We start from the raw sequence: 23,517 nt of genomic DNA, 5'->3' as shown, positions 1-23,517 counted from the left end.
GTGATATTTTAAAATACTCTAAAGCTATTACCCTTTAAGTAATTTTAGGCTGGTGTTCTTTTATAGGCATACAAACAAAAAGCCTCAGCACGCAACCTCTTCCTAACCAACAGCAAAAAGGTAAGTGTTCAGCTCTATGGAGATTCTTGTATTGAATGGAATAAGCAAGCTCTTACCTCTTTGTTTCTTACAGCACTGACTATACTGGCGGGACAGTATAGGAGAAAGAACTGTATATAAGTAATTTGTATACAGCTTTTCAATTGTAGATGTGTTATTTTGGTGTGTTTAATAAGCAGTAGAAGAAACAAGCCACATAAATTTCTTAAGTATTTTTGGTTTTCATAACATTTAGGTTATTAATTTGTAATTAACTTATCTTTGATACAATAAACTAAAGACTTTGGTATGCTTTGTTGGCTTTTGAACTGCCCATCCACGAGTTAGAATTTGTTGTTTTAAGCATTGTTTAAATCAAAAGGGCTCTTGGAAGTATTAAATGTATTCATGATCTCAACTCCTATATAAGTTTAAAAATAGAAAAAAAAAATCTGCTTAAATGATTGCCAAAGAAATTTATCTCCTCATCAGAGTGTTCTCTGAGAAGTGTCATTGTTTCTACCTAGGAGGCTTTATTGTAGGAACATTTAGTAATACTTTCCTGAGCATTTTTCAAGTGTTATGTTCAAGTGCCTGATTGATTTATATGGCTAATGAAAAAGTAATCAAGTATATGGCTGAGAATCATCAGATGTAAGATGATGTAGGAAATTTACATTCCATATATGCATTATTAAGAAAGGGAGCACTTTCTATGCAAGGGATGCAGAAAACAGGACCTCGTTCACTGTAGGTAGGTTCTTCTGTGGGCATCCTTACTAGAGACTGAATTTCTTTTTGATGTCTGAGCAAATAGTCTGTGATTATTGTGTTTGTAGGTATCACAAATTGCATATTATACGAGTGAGTGATGCAGCAGACTTAAAGGTTTTGAAATTGCACTCTTTTCTGCTTTGTTTTCATTTTGTTTGATCATTTGATATCTGTGTGATGGAATTGTTGATGTGCAAATTTTAGTGGTGAGAAGAAACAACTGTCACAAACATCAAACCCAGCAATTTTGGCCATTATGACAGTGACATTAATTTATGTGTACTAGAATGAAAAATGACATTGTATTATGCTTCTTTATGAGATGGTGAGAAAATTGTAGGTTACTCCCCCACTTTTCAGTGTATTAATATGTGAACGCAATTGTGTACTGCCAATATTGCCATTGGAGCAGCCTTATTAAAACAGCAAGAAAGAGCGGGTACCACAGAAAAATGGAATAGAGGAGTCAGAATTGCAGGTCTCCTGAGTTCCTTTCAAGGACCGATCCACCAGATTAGTCCTTTAAGTATCATGTCATACTGCAGCTGTCTCCACGTTTGTATGCATCTCAGGAAGTTTTTGGAAATTCATGTTCTCTCACACCATTTCAAAAACATTACTGCTGAGCAAAGTATTGTAGTTTTTCTCTTTTGAAAGATAAGACTTAGTTGTAATTAAATTTGATGTTTTGTATTGCTGTCTTTCTCTAAGTCTGCCCATTTTTCTTATGTATCCAAACCTTATATCTCCCTAGCTTGCCCATCAGTGCATGAGGGAGGTACGTCGAGCTGCTCTTCAGGCCCAGAAAAACTGTAAGGAAACTCTGCCACGGGCACGTCGTCTTACCAAGGAGATGCTTCTCTACTGGAAAAAGTATGAAAAAGTAGAAAAAGAACATCGAAAAAGAGCTGAGAAAGAGGCTCTGGAGCAACGCAAGCTGGATGAGGAGATGAGAGAGGTACAGCAAAACCACAAATTGCTGATAATTAATCTCCTGAGGAGACACAGAAGTGATTAAATGATTTGAGTTTCTAAATCTGGGCCACCAAATTCAGATATTTACTCAGTTTCAGTGGTGTTCCATCTATTTCTTCTGCTATCTTAAAATTCTTTACATAATTCTTCTGACATTAGCCAGAGGTGGTAAGAAGCCTTTGAACTACTTAAATTCTTTATAAATGAGTGAAGTAGAGGAAGGAATTAGACAAACAGCAGGTGTCTCACTGACACATACATAACTCAGTGTTACTAAGTGCCAGCCTTTTGTGATGTTTTGCTCATCATTATGAATCCAGAAGGCAAACCATCTTTTTATTCACTTTTTTTCCCCCCCTACTGTAAACACATCATAATTTGTACGTGCCTTCTGTATGGTACTTGCAGAAATTGTTAGCAGAACTGTTGGGGCATACAGAGTTGAGAATTTTTATGTGATCACTTCTGGGTTGGCCAAGTGACTGATTCATGGACTCTTTTAAAGAGTGGTAAGGTTATAATTTAAGAAAAAAAAACTTCCTTGCCAAAGCTCTCTGGTGGAGTTACAGTTGTTACCTTACATGTGCAGTGATGAGCTGAGGTTGAATCTTCAAAATACCTTATGGTTAGTTTAATGCTTAAGCCATTAGATCATGTTTTTATGTATAGTGCTTCTCTCAATTCTTGAAAATTTGTAGATACTTTGTGATGGTTTTAACTGGTGTAAATTAATGGACAAATTTTACTGTATCATTTTTAAGCTAGAACCTAAGAATGAACAGTTTCTGCAACATCCTGCTGAACCCTGGACAATGATAATATCTCAGCAGTATGCATTTCTCGTGTTCTTTCACAGTTCTCTGTACTATTAAAAAACAGAATGCTGGAGTTACCTGCTGTGATTGTCTCGAGGGTTTTTTTAGTTTCTTGGTTCATCTACTGTAGACCTCTGCTGCTGTTTAGTTTTGTAAATGTTTTCCAGTGTGCATAAAACTTAAAAAACAAAACAAAGCAAAACTTTCAAACTTTCTTTCAGGAGATTATGGTATTCTTTGCCATGTTTGCTGAATTTAAAAGAACATTTCATTTACAGCAATTTTATATTTTAATATAGGTGTTTGTGGTTAGTGATGTTTCTGTTTTCAACTAATATTATATAATTTCGATATCAAAGTGATGTATAATACAACATAGATTAATTGTTGATATTTTATTAGATTAAAACTTTTTTTTCTTGAACTATATTTTGTTCTGTTTTTACCCCCTTCATTTTTTTTTTTGGAAATGCTCTTTTTTTAGGCTAAGAGGCAGCAGCGAAAACTTAACTTCCTGATCACACAAACTGAATTATATGCCCATTTTATGAGTCGTAAACGAGATATTGGACATGATGGAATACAGGAAGAAATCCTACGCAAACTGGAAGACAGCTCTACCCAAAGGCAAATTGATATTGGCGGAGGAGTAGTGGTCAACATCACCCAGGAAGATTATGGTAAGCAATTCATCCACAATCCTTCTTTTGCACTCTTGAAATTTACTGTACTATGTGCATTCTTATGCAAATTTACCATTTCAAGCACAAAATTATCCTGTAATTACTGTAATTTATGTGATATGGCAAGGGGGTTGGACCCCATGATCTTTCGAGGTCCCTTCCAACCCCTACAGTTCTGTGATTCTGTGATTTATTTTTTTTTAATTTGGGTGGTTAATTCTGCAGAGCTCTAATGTGAAGATGTTGTTTTCAGATAGTAACTATTACAAGGCACAAGCTCTGAAGAATGCTGAGGATGCTTACCAGATTCATCAGGCCCGGGTATGTGTTTTTTGGATCCATGAAGTAAAACAGAAAGCAGAGTAATTGGTAGAGGCCCCAAAACCAGGATCTTTAATAGCAGCCAAGTCAAGTAGATAAAGTTTAGATCTCGGGTACCAGATCTAAACTTGGTTCTGTTGCCCCTTTCTGTGCTTAAACAGGTAGAAAAACAAGAGAGAGAGGTTTGGGATATGGGAGCAGGTTCATCTTGTTTTAAGATACCCTTTGTCTTAATGTGAAGTGTAAAGCTCTTTACTGTACAATTTCTTGTTAAGTTAATATGTCCATCATCTTATGCATATTTTCCTTTTCCTGTTTAGACCAGATCATTTGATGAAGATGCAAAGGAAAGTCGGGCAGCTGCTTTACGGGCTGCTAACAAGTCTGGTACTGGCTTTGGAGAGAGCTACAGTTTAGCAAATCCATCTATCCGTGCAGGGGAAGATATTCCGCAGCCTACAATTTTCAATGGGAAACTGAAAGGCTACCAACTGAAAGGCATGAATTGGCTGGCCAACCTATATGAGCAGGTATGTTAGTACCTCTTGCAAATTTTTAAAAATTCTAGAAGAATTTATGTAACTTGGTTAAAAAAAAAATACCGTTTTTAAAAATAGACCACATACTGTATTTGTAATGTCTTTAGAAGAAAAGAAAATGTTATGTAAACCACTTACCAGTATTCCTTAATTATTTAGGAAGTAACAACCTTGAATGGGACATTAATTTTGAGATTCTTTATGTGGACGTTTATACAAATGTTTATTACTTAGGTTATACACTGAGGAGACTTCTGCTGCTCCATGTTATATACAATTTCATGCTTTGGGCAGCTTGTAAACTGCAGGCAACGTGTTACACTTGTGTATATATCCAGTTCACAATATGATCACGAAATACAGATGGGCTAAGGGAAAAAATATCAGACCTAGAAATGAGTGAAACTGTGGTTGAGATGAATTATCTCTCAGTAGAAGACCTAAAAGGGGGTAGGGTGTTTCAGAGTTGTCATAGTGGGGCTGCTTATCATAAATTCAGTGGGAAGCATTTTTCAAATCTTTTATGGATCAAACAAAGTAGTAAGGTGTTAATTTATGGATCTTTCACAGGGTATCAATGGAATCCTGGCGGATGAAATGGGTCTGGGTAAAACAGTGCAAAGTATTGCTCTCCTTGCACATCTGGCTGAGGTAAGTGGATTACAGCTTTTTCCTGGTTCAGTATACTTGATAGAAGATGCATACTTTTCACATTTGGAATGAATTCTAGATTCAAAGATTCAAAGATAAATTCAAGATTCAAAGCTTGAGTGTCTTAAAAAACGTTTTAGCTATGGCCTTTCCTTTTGTTTTAAAGCTGTTCCTTTTCAAGGCTGTGCGTATATGTAGCTATATATATCTGTGTGCATATATAGAGAGAATTTTCCTTTGTTCACAGAGTAATACCTTTTCATACGCACTGATTGTGAAAGCGTGATGGCAGAACAAGTTGCATACTTAATGGTTCACTGAGCTTTACAAATCATAGACTTGTAAAAATGAAGCACAAATTCTGAACTTCATGGCAATTAGCATGCATTTCCATACTTTGCTGGATTTTATTTTTTTAGGAAACATACTGTTTCTTCTGTTCCAGGACAGACAAACAAAATAGAAAAATCAATGGGAGCTTCCTTCTTTATGCAGAAATACAGAGAAATCGACATGTAGGTCGATTTAAAAAAAAAAAAAAAAAAAAAAAAAAAAAAAGTCTTGATTGGCATCCAGCCACTTGCCTTAAATTGGGGATACAGGGTAATGGTACTGAGAGTAGAAGTAGCTGAAGTTGTGGCCAAATAAATGACCGTTATCTGTATTCGTTTATATTCCTTTTGATACCAGTTTGATGGTACTATCAGCCATGATACTGGAAGGGAGTGCAGAGTCAAAAGCTCTTGAGCTCATATGTATGGAAAGGACAAAAGGTAGTTAGGCTTGTTTTCCTGGTGCACTGCAACTTGAGATTTTTGGAAGCCTGCATAGGGCTTTTAATTAATCTGTGTTTTTTTTTTTTTATGTGTCTATTGCAGAGAGAGAACATCTGGGGACCTTTTTTAATAATTTCACCTGCCTCTACTCTTAACAACTGGCACCAGGAGTTTGCCAGATTTGTTCCTAAATTCAAGGTAATAAGCATGTGCAAGAAAGTTCTTTGTTATCTCAAAAGCAAACTGCCCCTCCGTTTGTTTGTTTGTTTTTCCACATCTGGGTGCCTCATCTTGAAATTTGAAACTCTGTATTGGGGCTGATTCTGAATTTTTCCATCATCTTGTCTTTCTGGAACATTAAATTATCTAGGGCTTGAAAATGTTATTTCTTGGATTGTTTTCTTTGTTCATTGATTTCTTGCATTTTGCAACAGCTTGAAGACACGGTCTCAGTGAGGAATTGAAGTGAGGTAGGGAGTAGATGTTCAGTTCTATAGTATGTGGGCCTGGCAGCAGACCCAAAAATGTTTCAGTCTAATGTACTCTCTTTAGGTCTAGAGCAGTATTTTCAGTCCTTTATATCAGCCTGAGTAAGATAAAGATTGTATGTACACAAAACTAGAACTCTGTAAACAGATCAGGAGAGAAAATGCAGTTATTATTAAAGAAAAGTAGAAGAACCATAGAAATGGAACTAGCAATGAAGAAAAAAGAAAGTAGAGGGGCACAAATGGGTAAGATCAAGAAGATAACAAAGGAATAAGTCAAGGTCTCCAGTTATACTGTGAATGTGATACATCAGTAATGTAGAAAGTAAGGAACAGTCAGTTACCGAAAAACAAGCTGCTTACCTATTTCTTAGTGGAAAACACTTGAGTGCTGTAAAGGAAGATTTAAAAGGAATATATATTACTGAAACAGTGACAAGATTTTAGATTTCAAGATGGACAAAGGCTTGCAGTTATATCTGCAAAGAAAGGATTACAGTTCAAGTGCTTGAGTTGTTGGCATGGCAACCTTTGATCTTAAGAGGTTTTAATTTAATCCAGTTTTAATTCTTACAAAGAATATATAAACAATAAAAACCATGTAGTTATGATTGTAAGTAGACAGTATACAAGTAACACCCAGGCTAATTGTTTGAATGTATTGGCTACTTAATGAGGTTGAGGAAAAGACTTGGAAGTATTGCTGTAAGTAATATTTGATTTCTTGGTCTGGAGTGTTATAGGATTTACCTCTTATGAAATAGCTTGCTGTGCAGGTCACTTATAAGACTATACTGTTGGTTATGGTGGTGTAGACTTCGAGGTATCTGCCCGAGGAGAATTTGTGCAGAATGTTGTACAATAATGGATGATTTGAGTGGCTTATATTTTGGCATAAATTGGGATCACTCAGACTTCAAAGAAAGAGATGAAGAAATAAAAAATATTTAATTAGTGAGGAGTGACTTTAAAATCAAAATAAAAATGAATTATTCATGTATTTGCATAGCCCAAAACAGTAGGGACCCCAGTTTAAAGCCTGGAGTGGAAGACATTAGAGCAGTTGGCCATTCTACCTACTTACTCTCTGTCATTTCCTCCAACTAGTATAGGTGAGCAACTTTTATGCTTTCTCCTTGGAAGTGAAATACAGAAAACATTTAAAAAACGCAGCCAGGATGCTTGTAAATAGAGAACTTTTTTAATATAAGAAGAATGTTTTTCTTTGCTTCTGTTATTGTATAGCTGTTCTGCTGATTTATTGCATGATTTTGCTTACCTTATCCCTGGAATGGTTCATGTTTTTAAAAGTTCTCTAAACTTGTGATTGTTATTTGCTTATAAGTTTTATCAATTTGTTGAACCAGTTTTGTTCTGCTTTCTAATCATATAGTGTAATCAGGTGTGTAGTCAGTTATACTTAAAGTAAATCACAGTGAATTAATTTCTTCAGGTCCATAGCAGAATATGTAAAGTAAAAGGCAAATCACTTGTTGATTAATTTGATGATTTTTTTTACTAGCATCTTTATTTTGGAAACGTTGGAAGAATATTCACTTAAAGGCACATTGTGTGTAGTAATTCAGAGGTTGTCTGTTGAAGGATGGAGATGTTTCGCAGCATCAGAAACCACCATTCCCTACTTTTGCTCTTACTTGAATGTAGTCCGTTCATCAGACAGAAGATGGCAGTATAGTATGATTAACTAGTGACTCGGCCTGGTTTCAGTTCACGGCAAAAATCTGTTCCTAGCGATAGGACCTGTAAAATTCTGAGTAATAAATTGATGAGCAAATTCTTCTTGCGTTAGACCAAATATATTAACTTTGATCTTAGAGTCTGGGGACAGTTTTGAAGAACAAAACTGACAGGATCAGTGTGATTAGAGAAGAACAGGAAATGTTAAACAGGAGAGCAAGCCTACTAGTTGTGTAGGGTTAACTGAAGCAGACCTCTTTCTTCCATAAACTATGTATAAGTTTTCATTTTTAGAAAAATCAGGTTAGAAGTTGTAACATTCTTCTGGGCATTTTTATACCAAACTGAGAATCTTCTCTTTATATCTCTATATTAGGCATAAGCTGCTTGATATATTTGCTTAGTATGATACTTTAAGTTTTGTTTTGCTTTGTTTTAAGTATTTTTTTTTTCCTGCATGTTAAGAACATTTCCTTTTGGTTGTTTTGGAAAAAAAAATAACTGTCCTTATATTTCGTAGGATGCATAGTATAAAATTCTAGAGCAAGTATGTCTTTATTTGAAAATAACATGTTTATTTTTGTACTCTTATAGGTGCTACCTTACTGGGGAAATCCCCATGACAGAAAGGTGATCAGGAAGTTCTGGAGTCAGGTAATACTGGCATGCCCACATGCTTGGACCAATTTTTTTACTTGTGTAAAGTGAAACAGAAACTATTACTACAACCTACTAAGCTAAACAATGTGTGGATAATAGAGTTCTGTATCTTCATCTATGTAGTGACATCTTTGTTAAAATAACAAGGTAGACGGCTTCTCTTGTATTGGAGAACAGTATAGTGTAGGGCAATTTAAGGTCATATGAAGTTAGTTGAAGAAAATAGGTCCCTACAAATGAAGCAGGCAGTTCCAGTGTCAAGAACTCTTTACACTATTTAAATAATCTAACTCAGTGTCCAACTCTAGCATCCCTGCAGGCCGGTCAGATTGTTCCTGATTTAGCATGGGTAAACAGCATTTTATAGGGTTCAGTGCCTGGGTCTTGTCTGACATGTTAAGAAGCATCTGAAATTATTCAGGAACTAATGGGCTGAAGTCCAGATGTACCAGCTGAAAAATGTTGTTGTAATTACTTGAAGTCATATGGGGAAAAATGCAATGATAATGAGAAAATATTATGCAACAGAAATCTGAAATTGCAGTATATGCAGGTGAACTCTTCACAATGTATTTACATTACATGGACATTTGTTTCTTATTTTGTGGTTATAGAAGACATTGTACACTCAGGATGCTCCTTTCCACGTGGTGATTACCAGTTACCAACTGGTTGTACAGGACGTGAAGTATTTCCAGCGAGTGAAGTGGCAATATATGGTACTGGATGAAGCACAAGCACTCAAGAGTAGCTCCAGGTAATAAATGAGCTGGAAATAATCTTTCCTCTCTATGAACCTTTCAAAGGAATATCAAGATAACATAAAGATTACAAAAACTGTCAGAATTTAAAATCGACGTACATGAGACGTCAAGTATTTAACCTAGTTAAGTATTTGTGTAACTCCAATGGTGGGTGACAGTGAAATTATCCTCGATTTTCCTCTTCCAAATATATAAAACATTTTAAAAGGTAATTATGGAGCAGAAATATGCATAGAGTACAGGACAATGAAACAAAAAGGTGTTAAATACTATTTACTTTCTTTCCTGGCTACTCATATAATTCTGCCTTGTGAACAATCTGTAGTCTTTAATGTGTTTTACTTCATCTTATTCCATTAAATGTGGTATTTTGATTCCTTCTTCAGTGGCATTTCCAGACACTAGTGAAGGTCAGAACCTAGTGAATACTTTCATCTGCAATAAATCCCAATCTTAGTCGCAATCCTCTGTGCCAGAAAGTTTTCTCTTTATTTCCGAGTAATAGATTTGTGCATCTTTACTTCTCTCATTGCTTTTTCTTAACATTTCCCAAAGTTGCCACTATTCACATCAAATCTCTATTTATGTTAGTTGAGGACTGCTTTGTATGCAGACTTGTTCAGACTGAAGTCTGCCTCTTCAGCATTCTTTGGAAATTGCTCCCTAAGATTGTAAAGTACAGCTCAGCACTCCTTCTACAGTCACCTATGGACTTAGTGTTGTAAAGTGTGAAAAAAACGTTTCTTTTGGAAAGTTAATTATTCTGATGACAAGACTGTGATTTTATTAGTATCCAAGCATTTGTATTAAAAGTGAGTTAAAGACATACTTAAATAAAATAAATGATGCACATTTCTTTCTATTTTGTATAAGGCTATTTCCTCCTGTAGTTGCCTTTTGAAAGACTGGGTGGTAGCTTTGGTAGTTTTACCCAGTGACCTCCAAAAAAACATGTGGGAAGGTTACTAGAAGCAGTTGTCTTAAAATTTCTTGCATTCATGTTCTTAAAAAACAAACAGAAAAAAAAATCTAATTATTTCCTTTTTTTCTCAATTTTATTCATCAGTGTTCGCTGGAAGATCCTACTACAGTTCCAGTGTCGAAATAGATTGTTATTGACTGGGACCCCAATCCAGAACACAATGGCTGAGGTATTCAGGAGCTCACAAGAGCTGACTTTTCTTTATCATGGGAGTATATCCTAAATATCTGTGAAGAGTTGAGAAGCATTTGTATGGTTGTGGGATCGTGTTTGTATCTCACCACTGGCAAAAAAAAAAAAAAAAATTGAATCAACTTTGGGAGGGGAAAATTTGGAAGCACGCCTGGCATTCAAATAACAGTAAAACTCAAGATAGCTGATGGTTAGTAATGCCTAGATTACAGGATAAAATTTAATTCTAGTAGCTTTTTCTTCTGTTGGCTGAAATCATTGCCTTATATTTCTCACTGCTTTCTGATGGTATTGATATATCTGGCAGGGGAGAATATGGCAGAGGTGAGAGTTTGCCATGTCTTGTGATCTGCTAAAGTGACTCTCTTGCACTGAGAAAGAGCTGTAAGAGATTGGGATCCCCAGTTACCTTGTCCACAGTTGGATGACTTTTGCTGATACATTATTTTTTCCTTTCCTTTCTAGCTGTGGGCCCTGTTGCATTTTATCATGCCAACTTTGTTTGATTCCCATGAAGAGTTCAATGAGTGGTTTTCTAAGGACATAGAGAGCCATGCAGAGAACAAATCCGCCATTGATGAGAGTGAGTGCAGTGTGGGATTACTGTAGTTTGTATATGAAAAATCTGTGGCCTTTCCCAACTACCGGTGCGTAAACTATCTCTCATTTTGTGTATGAGGAGTGCCTAATAAAGCAGATGGTACATGAATTGGATTGGAACACTGTGGATTGATGTCCATAGTTCATGTTGAAATTTTTGTTTCTGACTGTAACGCATCATGTGTAATGAATAGAAGAATGTGGTGAAGGTTTTGACTTGATACTTGTCTCTAATACTCCTCCCTCCCAACACAAGAGAACAAATATTTTAAATGTTTATAAGTTTATATAGAGCACATTATCTAACAAGCCTTGCAAGTATGTTACAAGCTCTAAAAGTTATGGTAGAAAGCACTAAACACCTTTTGAACTAAAGGAGACAAGTTTAAAAATCATTTGCTGAAAAAAAAAAAAGAAAAGGATTTGCAGTAAATTCCAGGGGATAATTATATTGAAAAATCTAGCTAGATAAAATAGGTGATTTGTAATTGGAGTAGATAGAACCCAGCACAGTTGAAACTTGCCGCAGAAGTAAAGGTTTTAAGAGTTCTTAAATACCCAAAACTCTGTGCTGTAAGAACTCATATGAGGGGAAATAGGTGAGCAGTAATAGGCTTCGTTTGTAGTAGAACAAAATACAATTTCTTCTTCAGAGAAGTAATTCTTCCTGTTTCACTATGTTCCAGACCAGCTATCCCGCTTGCACATGATCCTGAAACCTTTCATGCTGAGAAGAATCAAGAAGGATGTGGAAAATGAACTCTCAGATAAGGTGAGAAAAAGCATTTATCTTTAGAGTATTTCAACTTTATTTTCATAGCTCTGTTACCTAGTTTTTATAGGCCCATTTGTCACTCTCCATACCTGAAATTTGGTTGTAGACTTTTCACAGACCTTACATTTGTGGCATCACATTCCAGCAATCTCATTAGATGTGAGATGTGAATGTCACTTAAGAACCCCTTAATTAATTAGTGGTGTTTTTTTTTGTTCGTTTGTTTGTTTTGTTTGTTTGTTTTTCTAGGGAAAATATTTTGTTCACAGTTGCAAATAAAAAGTCTTTAAGCTGGGTTATACTGACAGTATCATCAGTAATGGAAGTAAAGGAGATTGATACAGATGTGATTGGCAGGCCCTTATGAAAGATTGGGCATGGATTTAAGATTGTTTCTGCTTGCTTGTACTGAGCAAGATATGCGTATTGGCAATATCATATTCTCTCTTAGTGTCTTAATTTTTTGTGGATGTTAGTGATGCTGAATGGGCTTGTGGGTAACTTGTGCCCTGGTTTTGGGACTACTGGCAGAGAGACATCAGCTTTGTTCTGATGTACTTGTTAGTTTCAGAACTGGAACTCTTCCCACAGACATTGTTATTATGTGATGTATTAGTTGTCTTTATCACAGTTTCCTGACATCTGTTCAGGATGACTCCAAATAGGTAGTGTTTTAACAGTGGAATAGCAGAATTGGACATAATTTAAGCTGTTCATCTGCAGATTTGATGTTTTCAGAGGTTCTTAAGACTGTTGACTTAGCGGTGTTCATGTATTTGTAAAGGTCTGTCTCCTATCTGATTACCTAAGGCTTCCAAAACACAGTTGTTGCATAAGTGCTTCCCAGGATGGATCCTGAAATACAGATACAAACACAACTGCCTGTAGATATATATATATATATATTTTTTTTTTTGAGAAAGTTAAGTTTTCCTTAATATGCATTTTCCCTGCTTTGTTTGTACTGATGTGGTCATGTTCCATTTCAGAGAGAGAAAAAGCTAAAACTTCATTACTATTTTGCAGATTGAAATTCTTATGTACTGCCAGCAGACAAGTCGGCAGAAGCTGTTGTATCAAGCTCTGAAAAATAAGATCTCTATTGATGACCTCTTGCAGTCCTCAATGGGCACTACTCAGCAAGCGCAGAACACCACTAGTAGTCTCATGAATCTAGTCATGCAGTTCAGGAAGGTAAGGCTATTTTAAGTAATAATTAAAAAGGATATTCACTCATTAGCTCAGCACTAAAATAGGGCTTCTAGAAAACAAAACAAAAAAAAAACATGGCATATGCATGCAGATTTGCATACAGTGCAGTGTGATGATGGGATAGAAGAGCTTCTGCCAAATTCTGCATGCATCTGCTAACTTTTGGTTCCAGATCGGTTGTTGAAGTCATCCACTTGGGAAAAAGAGGTGGAAGCTGTGAATCAAATAGGAAAAGATATAATTCAGTATTCAATTTGAACAAATATACTAAAACAGCTGTGAAATTCTAGCCAATATTAACTTGATCAATAGTCATAGTTGATTTGTGATGTAAATGCTACATCAGACTAAATTCATCCCTTCCTAATGTTTTAATTTTCTTATAGGTGTGCAATCACCCAGAGCTGTTTGAGCGACAGGAAACTTGGTCTCCATTTCACATCTCCCTAAAGCCATACCAGATTTCAAAGTTCATCTACCGTCATGGACAGATCAGGGTCTTCAACCACTCACGGGACAGGCAAGCCAACTCCACTTCCTCTCCAGCTTAATATATTTTGTAGTATTATTTAGGTTTATTTTAGCTTTGTAAGCACTGATTAACTTCCTTACCTGAGGTACTTGAATGGTGTTAGCCAAGCAATGCATTCCTGTTTTTCTTTCGTGTATTCAACTGTTAAACCTCAGATATCTGATGATCCTTCTTAGTGGAATCCTGAGCATCAAACGTCCCTTTGATTGAATAAGAAAGTAAGGAAAAGGAATTTATAGTTGGTGCTGATGATGTGTAATAGAACTACCTTTAATAGAATTCTAGAAAAGCACTGGTTTCCCTTCAGTGATTTTTCATGTTTAAGGAAGCTATCAGTATCTGCCCGCTGTGACATGATATGTTGCGAGCATCTACTTGTGTGTTGACAGCTTTTAATGCTTACCTTGAATGAGTAGAAGCTGCCCGAGTGAAGGTTGCTGTTTTCTCTGACTCTGGCAGTTCCTGATAAATGCTATTTTCATTAAATTATGAGAAATGCTCAGGGCAGAGATGCGAAAGTCATGTCTGAAGGTGAGACTAACTATTCTACAGCATAAAATGCAATCCCAAAGCAATGGTGTTTCTGAGCATCAGATTAACATTAGTGCACGTGAACTGATGATGCCAGGCAATTCCAAACATCCAGAGTGCTGGAATACTTATCATAAAGAACTGAATTACTGGTTACTCTGCATTTTTTTGCTGTCTGTGTGATTGAATGTTGTATGTATTAACACCTTCTGAGTGTTTTTGTTTGTTTTGTTGCTTTCGTTTTCAGGTGGTTACGGGTTTTACTTTCGCCATTTGCACCAGACCACATCCAGCAGTCTCTCTTCCATAGGAAGGGTAGGTTTATAGTCCTGAGAAGTAAGCTGGGTTAAACACTCGTATGTGTGGTGTAATACGTGTTATTCTAGGGGAGAGCTGAAAGGCCAGATCAGTCTGTCCTCTGAGATAATCAGATTAGAATTTGTTAGAATTCTGTTAGCCTTTGTACTTGAAGGGAAGTTCGCATGTATATTTCATTTCCTCAGTAAGGAGAGGATGGAAGCAGGTGAAAGAACATTCTACAGACAACTTCAGTCACTGCTTAACCCTACTTCAATTTCTTGTTGTATTTCCTCTTGTCTTGTTTTACCTTACTTTAAGGGAATAATGCTGCCTCTTTAGTCAAGTGTGAGTTTTTCAGAGATTCAGAGAAATCTTGGATTAATTTTAGTACAATCTATTGTATGTTACACTGCCGATTTCTTTCAATTAAAAAGTAGGAGAATGTAAATGATCTGGGACCTGATGAGCAGAAAAACACATAAATAGCTTTTATTGATAAATATAATCCATTGTTATAGATTTTTTTTTTTCTGCTAAGAGTGAACTAGATTGCTCAGCTGCTTTAATGGGGAAAATTTGACGAGAAAAAAGCAAAAGAGATAATGGCTGCATTGCTATGCTGAAGTCTCTTAGCATGGATCTATTCAACTGTGCAAACATGTTTTCAAGTAAGAAGAGACAGATGCAAAAACAACAGGAGTCTGCACTTGTCTATAACTAACTTTAGCATGTTTTGGTGATTATTCTGGTCTACGTTTGTTTTGGTATTCATAATAGACTTTTTCCTGAGTACCTTCTTTGGCATAACATAAAAGGAAATGGAGAATAATTTTGGAGATACAATTTTTGTGTAGAAGTTAAACATAAACAGGTATGAATTGTATTGGGAATACAGGACACATAGATGGGCCTGAAAAGCTTTTTTGATTAACAGTGGAACATTTCCCTGCTTCACTGCAGTGTTTCCATCATCTTCACCATATCTGATCCATCCTTATACCCACACTCACTCATGATGCCTTACAAGTTCCTACATCTCCTTCCCACACGTTTGACTCACTGGCTCAGTGGAAAGGAACATGTTTACCAGGCTGTCCTGATGTTCGTATCAGCTGTCTAGGAGATATGTGATGGCATTAGCAAACATACAACTGTTTGTTGATTTCTTGTAGGTCAAGTAAATGTGCTTAGTTGTTGCATGCATTTCTGGCATAGAATATGTCTGTCTGTCTTTGTAAATATCCTTCTGTTGCCCTTACTGGAAAATAAACTGGAACTTAGAGTCAGGGGAACAGCAATTAGGATGAAATTTTCAGTATTTCTAAAAGATCTAGGTTAAGTTAGGCTCTCCTGTTTATTTGCTAGATTTTTCTTATTGTAGAAAATGTGTATGTTGCATAGAATTTACTACTATTGAAATATACTCATTACTTTCAATTAAGAGTTTCTGTGTAATGTCTTGGCCTAACTCTAGTATTTTTGTGACATAGGCATCAATGAAGAAAGCTGTTTTTCTTTCCTCCGGTTTATTGATGTCTCTCCAGCAGAAATGGCAAACCTCATGAATCAGGGACATTTAGCCAGGTGAGGACAACTTTTTATCTTTTATCTCCCTTATTAATTAAAGGAATAGTGCAGGTGATGTTAGAGGCATCTCTCTAAATCTGCATTTTCTGTGCCTCCTAGTGTTTATCACCTATCTGTCATTAATATAATAACTTTTAGAGTTTCCTGCAGGCATAGGACACCATTATACGTGATATTTTTTATGCTTCTGTCAGAGAAATTCTCTGTTAAAATGATTTTACATTCCAAATATACAAGATGGTCAATGGACAAGAGTAAGAGTAGTAAGAGTAAGAGTTTGGTTAAGATTACACTGTAGGTTGGTGGTGTAGCAAGTTTGATAGGTGTAAAAAGCATTCAGTAACTACAGTAAAAAAAAAATCAGATTGAAAGCAAGTCTTTATCAATAAATGTGTTTTCTTTAGGGCTTTGTAATATTGTTTCATCATTGTGATTATTTTGGACAGCTTCTTTTTCATCTGTGTTTTAATAGCAGTACAAAGTGCTCTTTATCTGATCTTTGTGATAAAATTCTGTCTTCGTTATACAGCTTGCTATGAATAATATGTACAATTTACAGAGAAGTCAGTGCAATTATAGGTAGTAATGGCTAAATCATGCTTGACCCTTTTAAATGAAGTGCTTCAAAATGTATTTCATCATTTAGATTCAATTAAGCCACTTTAGAAAAGATGAAAATAACAGTAATATAATTCAAAAATGTCTAGTAAAAAGTATTTCTCTCAAGTCAGAACATTGTAAGCCTGAATTTATGGAAAAAAAATGTTTGTGTCAAATAGAATTATGTTGTGAAGTAAATTCAAGCCTTTCTTTCACAAAACAGTGAATAAATATATCTACTGTGTTTTATTTCAGATGGTTAGCTCTTTACCTGTCTCTGAAAGCCTCATACAGGCTCCATCACCTGCGTTCTTGGATGGATCCAGAAAGAGAGAAACAGCAGGGCTCACATTGTCTAAAGAACAAGGATTTCTTGCTTGATGTAAATTTCCCACTGTCTTTCCCTAACTTGCACAGCTGCACTTTGCTGCAGGTAAGCAAAATCTCTGTGATCTGGGGACATTAGCAAATCCTCAGGTGGGAGGAATGCTCAGAAACTTTCCATCCTTACAAAATGGATGAAAGCATAAACTTTTGAACAAGATGATTTTATTAGTGTGCTCTCTTATCTGTTGTATCATAGATTCATTCAGGTTGGAAAAGACCTCTAAGATCATCTAATCCAACCTTTAATCAGATGCAGCTAATGAAGTTTGGGGTGCTGAACAGGAAAGTGCTTTGACTGCTGTCTTTCTCCTCTATAGTGATACATTTCAAAACTTGTTATGTAAAAATAAAGTAGCTGAATTAGAGGTCTTAAAATATTACTTCAGTAGGAGAACTAGATGCATGATTTATCAGGGATGGATTCTACATGTAAGTTTAAGATTTTGTTGTTTGATTTTTTTACATGTAAGATGCTTATTTTCAGTCTGAAATCAGGTCTTTTCTCAAATTCAATACCTTGTTGCAGCAATGTATTAAAAGATATGCAGATAAGCAGAGACTTCAGTAGTGCTTCGGAGTTGATGCACAAGCATTATCAATGGTTGTCTGTATATTCTGGTACTTGCTTCTACTGCTGGCTAGTAAATTCCAAATGTGTTCATCTTACTGTGTAATGCAAGGTCATTTTCTCTAAGCCTTTGCCTACAGTGTGTGTGACTGTTTTGTCTCCTTATGACTAAATTGTTGTTGGTCTCTTGAGTTATAAATGCATCAACTTATTTCACAATATAAAAAAGAAGTTCACAAAAAGAGCAGCACAGGGTTGGTAAGCATTTGGGGTACAGTTGAAATTCTCCGTTAGTGGCAGTTAGCATACATACAGTTAAAAAAAATAATCTTTTCTGAAACAGTGAGATCTTGCCAATTTTCTCTGGGGAATATTGCTTCTCTTCATGAGCCTGGAAAGGGAAAGGAGATAGCCAGAATTCAATTGAATAGCGTGTAGAGGAAGTTGAAATAGAAGATGCATAAGCAGTAGGAAAGCAACCTTGGGCTTGGTGTCATGTTTTGCAGTGTTAACAGCAAAGCCAACAGAATGAGTCCTAGTTATCAAACAAAGAGCAAGCCAACTGAGTGTGTATGCCAGTTAACTCTGACTGTGCTGGTGTTTAAATATTCCATGATTCCTTATCTAGCTTGAAGAAATGTCTACACTGTATGGATTTCATTGAAAGAAATATATGTATATATATGTATGTGTGTATTAAGATTACATTCAGGCATTCGTGTGCTGTCTGTAATGCTTGTATCTCTGAAACTATACTGTAGCTGTGCGCTCTCATGGGTATGGACAAGGAAAACTTGGGTCTTGTCATAAATATTACAGCCCAACAGTAAAGGAGTAGTAAGTAGATGGTGTCATTGTATGCACTTACAGAAGGTAGCGTTCATTTTTTCATATGTAGAAAGGCAATCTAGGTCTTCATGTATCCTTTGGGTTAGTGTATGTAAGTATCAAAATGAAAATAATCACATTTTCTTACAGAACAGAAGGTGGGTTTACGTTACAGATGACAGTTCTGGAATATGCAAATCTATCTTTTATTACTAACAATGAAATGAAAAGCAAGTGACTCACCTGCAGACCCACCTGTACCACAGCCTGGCAGGTCTTTATCATATAGTTTTGTTTCTCCAAATCACAAAGCCGATTACCTGTGTCTCTGGGAGTCCTAGTGATATTGCTGTTTTCACTCATGTGGCTTTTACACAAAAAACAGGCGGCTGAGGAGTAAAGTTCATCAGTTTGGGCAATACAGCACACTTGTGATGACCCTAGTAAATCTGAAGGAAGTTTAGCACTACAGTTACATTCCTTAGAACTTTTCTAACCTTCATTATAGACAAATTACCACCTGAAGTCACTTTAAAATAAGTTAATATGTTTGCACAGTTGTTTGCACAGCTTACATATGTAAGATTTTAACATACACAAAACTAGAAGGAGAGATGAAAAACAAGTAGCCCTTCTCGTCTTTCTTTTAACAGCACACATCTTCATGAGTGAAAATGAACTCTAATGTTTTTTATCTTGGCCCAAGAAAGTTTCAGTGTAAAGTTTTCTGAGGCTTCATCTAGGGCTTCGTAACATAGTAAAATTGAAAGAAATTTGCAGCGTAAAGTTCTTTGAGGCTTCATTTAGGGCTCTGCAAGATAGTAACATGTAAGGAGTGAGGAGGGGGAAAAAACAGAGGAAAAAGGAAATGGCATAAATCTGGAAAGGCTTTTCTTAACTGCTCAGATCAGCATTTCCGATATAAGAGGCAAACTACAATAATAAGTCAGCAGACCAAAAAAAAAAAAAAAAAACCTCTCCAAAATTGAAGTAACATCTGTCTAAAGATGAATTTCTTCTCATAAACACAGAAATGCCTCACAATGTGAGGTCTCTTCATTCCCCTTAGCGCCTCCACATGTGTGTATTAATTTGTATATGCTGAGTTAAATTAACATGAAATCTACTGAGGTGAACCCTTCTCTCCTTTGCTTTCCATTTTCTTTCAGTAAAAACTTAGAAGTGTCAGCATGCTTCGGACAGTTCTGGTAGCCATAGCCCATATTTTTGTGCAGCCCCTTCTGCACTGTAGGAAAGCTTCTTTCAACAATTACTTTGATTGCATAGTTGCAGTGGACGTGTACATTCATGTTTGTTTTAACAGTCCTCTTCGTAGGTGCTTGGCTTTGTTGTACTAAGGCATATGATCCGTTTTAGAGCTGTGCCTGTGTTCTCCTCTGTAACCTTATCCAGGCTTTTCCATGCGTGTGACTGACGGCAAGCTGCTTTCCACTGTCCCCGTTATATCTGGTGTCTGCTCTGTTCATGAATGCTTAATGGCTGAGTATGTCAGGGCATTCACAGAGGGATGTTTCTCATGATTTGTGCACAGGAAGCTGAAAAGTAGATTTATGCCCCTGTGCAAGAACTGCTTCTAATAACGTGTGTATATAAAAATAATATTTGCTATTTGGGGTGCATCCTTGGAAGTTTTCCCTTTGTTTCTTCCTGTGTACTTCTAGTTGGGCAGGAGCCATCTTTGACTTTTTGATGTTGGCTTTCAAAAGAGAATTAAATAACAAATTTGCATTCCTTTGTAAGGTTTGGAATTGCAGTTTGTTAGCTTCCTCTCTATCCATTTCTTGTTCCTTCACCTTCCAAGAAATGAAGGTAACGAACCCCTGTAACAACCACTGTCAGTATACTGATTCTTGCTCTCATAAGATATAGTGGAAACTTTTTGTGACTGCATGCAATGCTGATTCGTAGCATAAAATCAGTTACATCCCCTATATGTGGGCCAGGGAAGAAAGTGGGTTTAACTTGAAGCAGCTCTTCTGAGCCTGTCTAGTAGCTTGCTGTTGCCAAGGAAGGGTTTGCTAGGGGTGAAAAGGTTCACAAAAGTAACATAGAGTAGACAAGCAAGGGTTTGTTTTCATCTTGACCAGGTTTTTAATATGTAGACAGCTATGCCAACAAGAAGAGGGAGCTCGCAGGGAAGGGAGTTAACAAGGGAACCAGTTGCTGCTTAAGGCAGCGTTACTGGTAAAGAGTTGCCAGCTGAGTAAGTGCCTGTGCTTGGGATCCGTTCACATTAACCAGTGTGGCCCAAGCTTTGACCTGTGCTTTTTAGCCCTGCTGAGTGTCAGTGAAAGTCTATTGTCAGCTTTTTCTGTTCCCACCTCTTATGTAGAGGAGCAGATGTTCAGTCAGAGCCGGAACTTTCTTTTTGCTAGACCACAAGTGGCACTGGCAGCAGCTGAAAGATGTGCCTACGTGCTGGGATTGACTGATTGTATTGCATAGGTGGTGCTAGCACATATATACAGTAAGAGTATTTGTCTCCCTTGTCAGGAGATTACAAAAGATTATGCTTGTGTCCTGCATACACTGTAATCCTCATTACCCTATTCGCCTTTTTTTTTTTTTTTTTTAACTGTTAACTAACCATATCAATGTACAGGTCTGCCTGTGGTGTATTAATTTGAACTAGTGGCCTCACCTGCATGCTAGCCATGTGCTTCTCGTCCAGTGCATTTGCATCTGGAAATAGAAAGGGCCAAGAATGCGTGGTCTCTAGTAGGCTACTGCTGTGGGTGTTTGGATGTTTTCTAGCATTTTTGATGGATATACACATTCTTGAGTATGAGATGATAGACATATGGCTTGATGTTTAGAACTTCAGACCCCAATTTTGGAAAACTGGGAGACTCTGGAAAAAGTCTTATGAAATTAATTTTGGTGCATTAGGAGCTGGGGCAGAACTATATGGAAGCTTTAGGTGTTGCTTACATTTTACTTAAGTGAACTGCTAAAATTGTCACGAAGACAGCAGGTAATTTATCTCTTAATGTTTCTTTTTATTGCTTGTTTCCTCTAGAATTCAGAATAATGGTCTCGTGTTCTTGCTGTCATAGTTATGTATGATATAACAATTGGTTGATATCAATATAGAAAAGTTAGAATAAAAACTAAGTAGCAAGAATGGCTTAGTCTATAAGCAGTTTATTTCATTGCTTGATATGGATATTTACAATAAAGAAGGAAATATAGTAACTGATGCAAGCAAAGAAAATCTAGTTTTGTTTTCTGTTACTTTTCTGTGTAGAGTAGAGCATCCTCAAATAACTCTTATTGATTTAAACTGCAACATAAATGAAATGCCCCCATTTGTCACTTGAGACGATCAGTGTGTTTTACTGTATGAAAAGGACATTGATCCTCTTGCAAATTCCAAGTTTTACACGCGAGTATGTTGATCTGTGTCAGTAATCATGCCAGCACTTTGGAAGTCTTTAAGATAAAATGCAAAGCCATTTTGCTCAGGAAGATAAGGAAAGGCTGGAAAAAATGAAAGTACAGAGACACCAGCCTAAGGTTACTTAGTGTCTTAATTTTTTTTCCTGCCAAATTTCGTTTTGACCATTCTTTGGAATAGATAAAAGAACAGCCAGAAAATGGTTTTAGGGTCAGATCTATTAGAATATTCCTCTACTTCCTTCATTAGAAAAGCTAAGGTCAAAGGGTTCAAAAAAGGAAAAACTTGTTTCTAGTTCCAATAGAGCATAAAGGCAAATATGAGTATGAGCTATTCTGATTTTAGCCATTGCAAGAGTTCTGATAATTGCTCAGAGATCTGTACGTTGTCACTGCGGAAGACACATAGAGTTTCCTCTTTCCAAGAGAAATACTTGGTGAATGTTCTTTTCCTGTCTTTTTCATAGGTGGTTACAAGATTTGAGAGGAGTTTTTCGTTACAGACCTAATAACTTCTTAATTTTAATTTTGTTTTTAGAACCTTGTGTTCAGTAGCCACTGTAAAGCAGTTACTGGCTATTCAGATCATGTCATACATCGAAGGAGATCAGCTACCTCATGTGTACGGTGCTGCCAGGTGACTGAGCTGCCGTCCTTCCTGTGCATAGCCAGCCCACGGGTAAGTCCAAGTTAAGTTGTAAATTATGTATTTTCTATTGTGTTTTAAATCTTGTTAGAATTGTGTCTTAGGAACAGGATGATCTATTACTTTCTTTTGGTTGGGTAAAATTGTTGTGAGGATATCCTTTTGCTACCGTATTCTATAGTGCTTTTTTCATAGGGGAAGTCACTTCATAGGGGAAATGACTGCAATGGGTACTGAAGGGAAAAGGAAAGTTGTGAGATGCACCCAACAGGAGTTATTCTGAGATACATAGATTTCACTTTCTTTCCTAATACCAAAAGCAGTAAAATTGTAGAAGAGATCGTGAAGTAGATTTTTTTTATCTCCATATAATCTGAAGGGGGTGTAGGTATGATATAAATTGATTGGGATGATTGTTTGGTCAACTCTGATGACAAAGGGGGCTGAGGACTTTTTTTGAAAAGGATGTTCAGTTTCTCTAGTTGCATGAACTTATGCTCCAAAAATGAAACACTAAATTGTGGTATATCAGGGCTGAGTTGCCATTTCCTAAATCTCCTGGGTATTAAGTGGTACTGCTTGGGATTATCTATCAACTATTAACCAAATTTTGAAATTACTTTAGCTGAAGTTTCCTTGGCTGACACAAGAGACCCTCATAAGTCTATGGCTATTGTTTTAATTCTGTGTTGCTAGATCTTGGCAAAACTGAACAAAATGTACTTATGATTCAAATCTGGGCTTGAATCTACCATTTGTCATCATAATAGATAAGCATATCTATAGAGAGTTTCCACCTTCAGAATAACCTTTTGTAAAAAAGGAGGTTCTGACCCATGCTCTCGCTAAAAGATAAATCACTGAACACTGTTTCTCCTAATCGCGTGGATGAACATTAGTTTTGAGGAAACAGCTAAAAGTAAGATAAACATGCCCTGGATGCCACACAGTGATAGATTTTATAGCATGCTGGGTGAGATATAAAGTTCTACAGGAGTGTCTCTGGCTGCTGGGCACATCCTTGGTCCTGTTAAGAACAGGAAAGCTGAAGCTGTGCACCACCAAGTAGGCAGTGTGTAGTTAGTTTGGTAGATTCCCCCCCTAGATTTTTCTTTTT

At 36.5% G+C, this 23,517-nt stretch overlaps 1 protein-coding gene across 1 annotated transcript in view; it reads left to right on the top strand.

Moving 5' to 3' along the window:
- Nucleotides 1-23,517, top strand: part of INO80 (INO80 complex ATPase subunit) — a 66,366-nt gene that overhangs the window by 15,001 nt on the left and 27,848 nt on the right. The window contains exons 8-25 of the mRNA XM_038179341.2: nt 67-120; nt 1,628-1,831; nt 3,148-3,343; nt 3,600-3,667; nt 3,988-4,197; nt 4,777-4,857; nt 5,736-5,831; nt 8,414-8,473; nt 9,094-9,236; nt 10,310-10,394; nt 10,883-11,000; nt 11,704-11,789; nt 12,819-12,986; nt 13,391-13,524; nt 14,315-14,382; nt 15,858-15,951; nt 16,810-16,987; nt 22,293-22,433. Of these exons, the coding sequence (XP_038035269.1) occupies nt 67-120; nt 1,628-1,831; nt 3,148-3,343; nt 3,600-3,667; nt 3,988-4,197; nt 4,777-4,857; nt 5,736-5,831; nt 8,414-8,473; nt 9,094-9,236; nt 10,310-10,394; nt 10,883-11,000; nt 11,704-11,789; nt 12,819-12,986; nt 13,391-13,524; nt 14,315-14,382; nt 15,858-15,951; nt 16,810-16,987; nt 22,293-22,433 (2,184 nt within the window). The remainder of the gene's footprint in view (nt 1-66; nt 121-1,627; nt 1,832-3,147; nt 3,344-3,599; nt 3,668-3,987; nt 4,198-4,776; nt 4,858-5,735; nt 5,832-8,413; nt 8,474-9,093; nt 9,237-10,309; nt 10,395-10,882; nt 11,001-11,703; nt 11,790-12,818; nt 12,987-13,390; nt 13,525-14,314; nt 14,383-15,857; nt 15,952-16,809; nt 16,988-22,292; nt 22,434-23,517) is intronic.

Source organism: Anas platyrhynchos, chromosome 5, assembly GCF_047663525.1.
Source record: "Anas platyrhynchos isolate ZD024472 breed Pekin duck chromosome 5, IASCAAS_PekinDuck_T2T, whole genome shotgun sequence".
NCBI classification, from domain to species: domain Eukaryota; kingdom Metazoa; phylum Chordata; class Aves; order Anseriformes; family Anatidae; genus Anas; species Anas platyrhynchos.
Note: the sequence above shows the minus strand (reverse complement) of the source record. Positions and strands in the feature narration are given on the sequence as shown.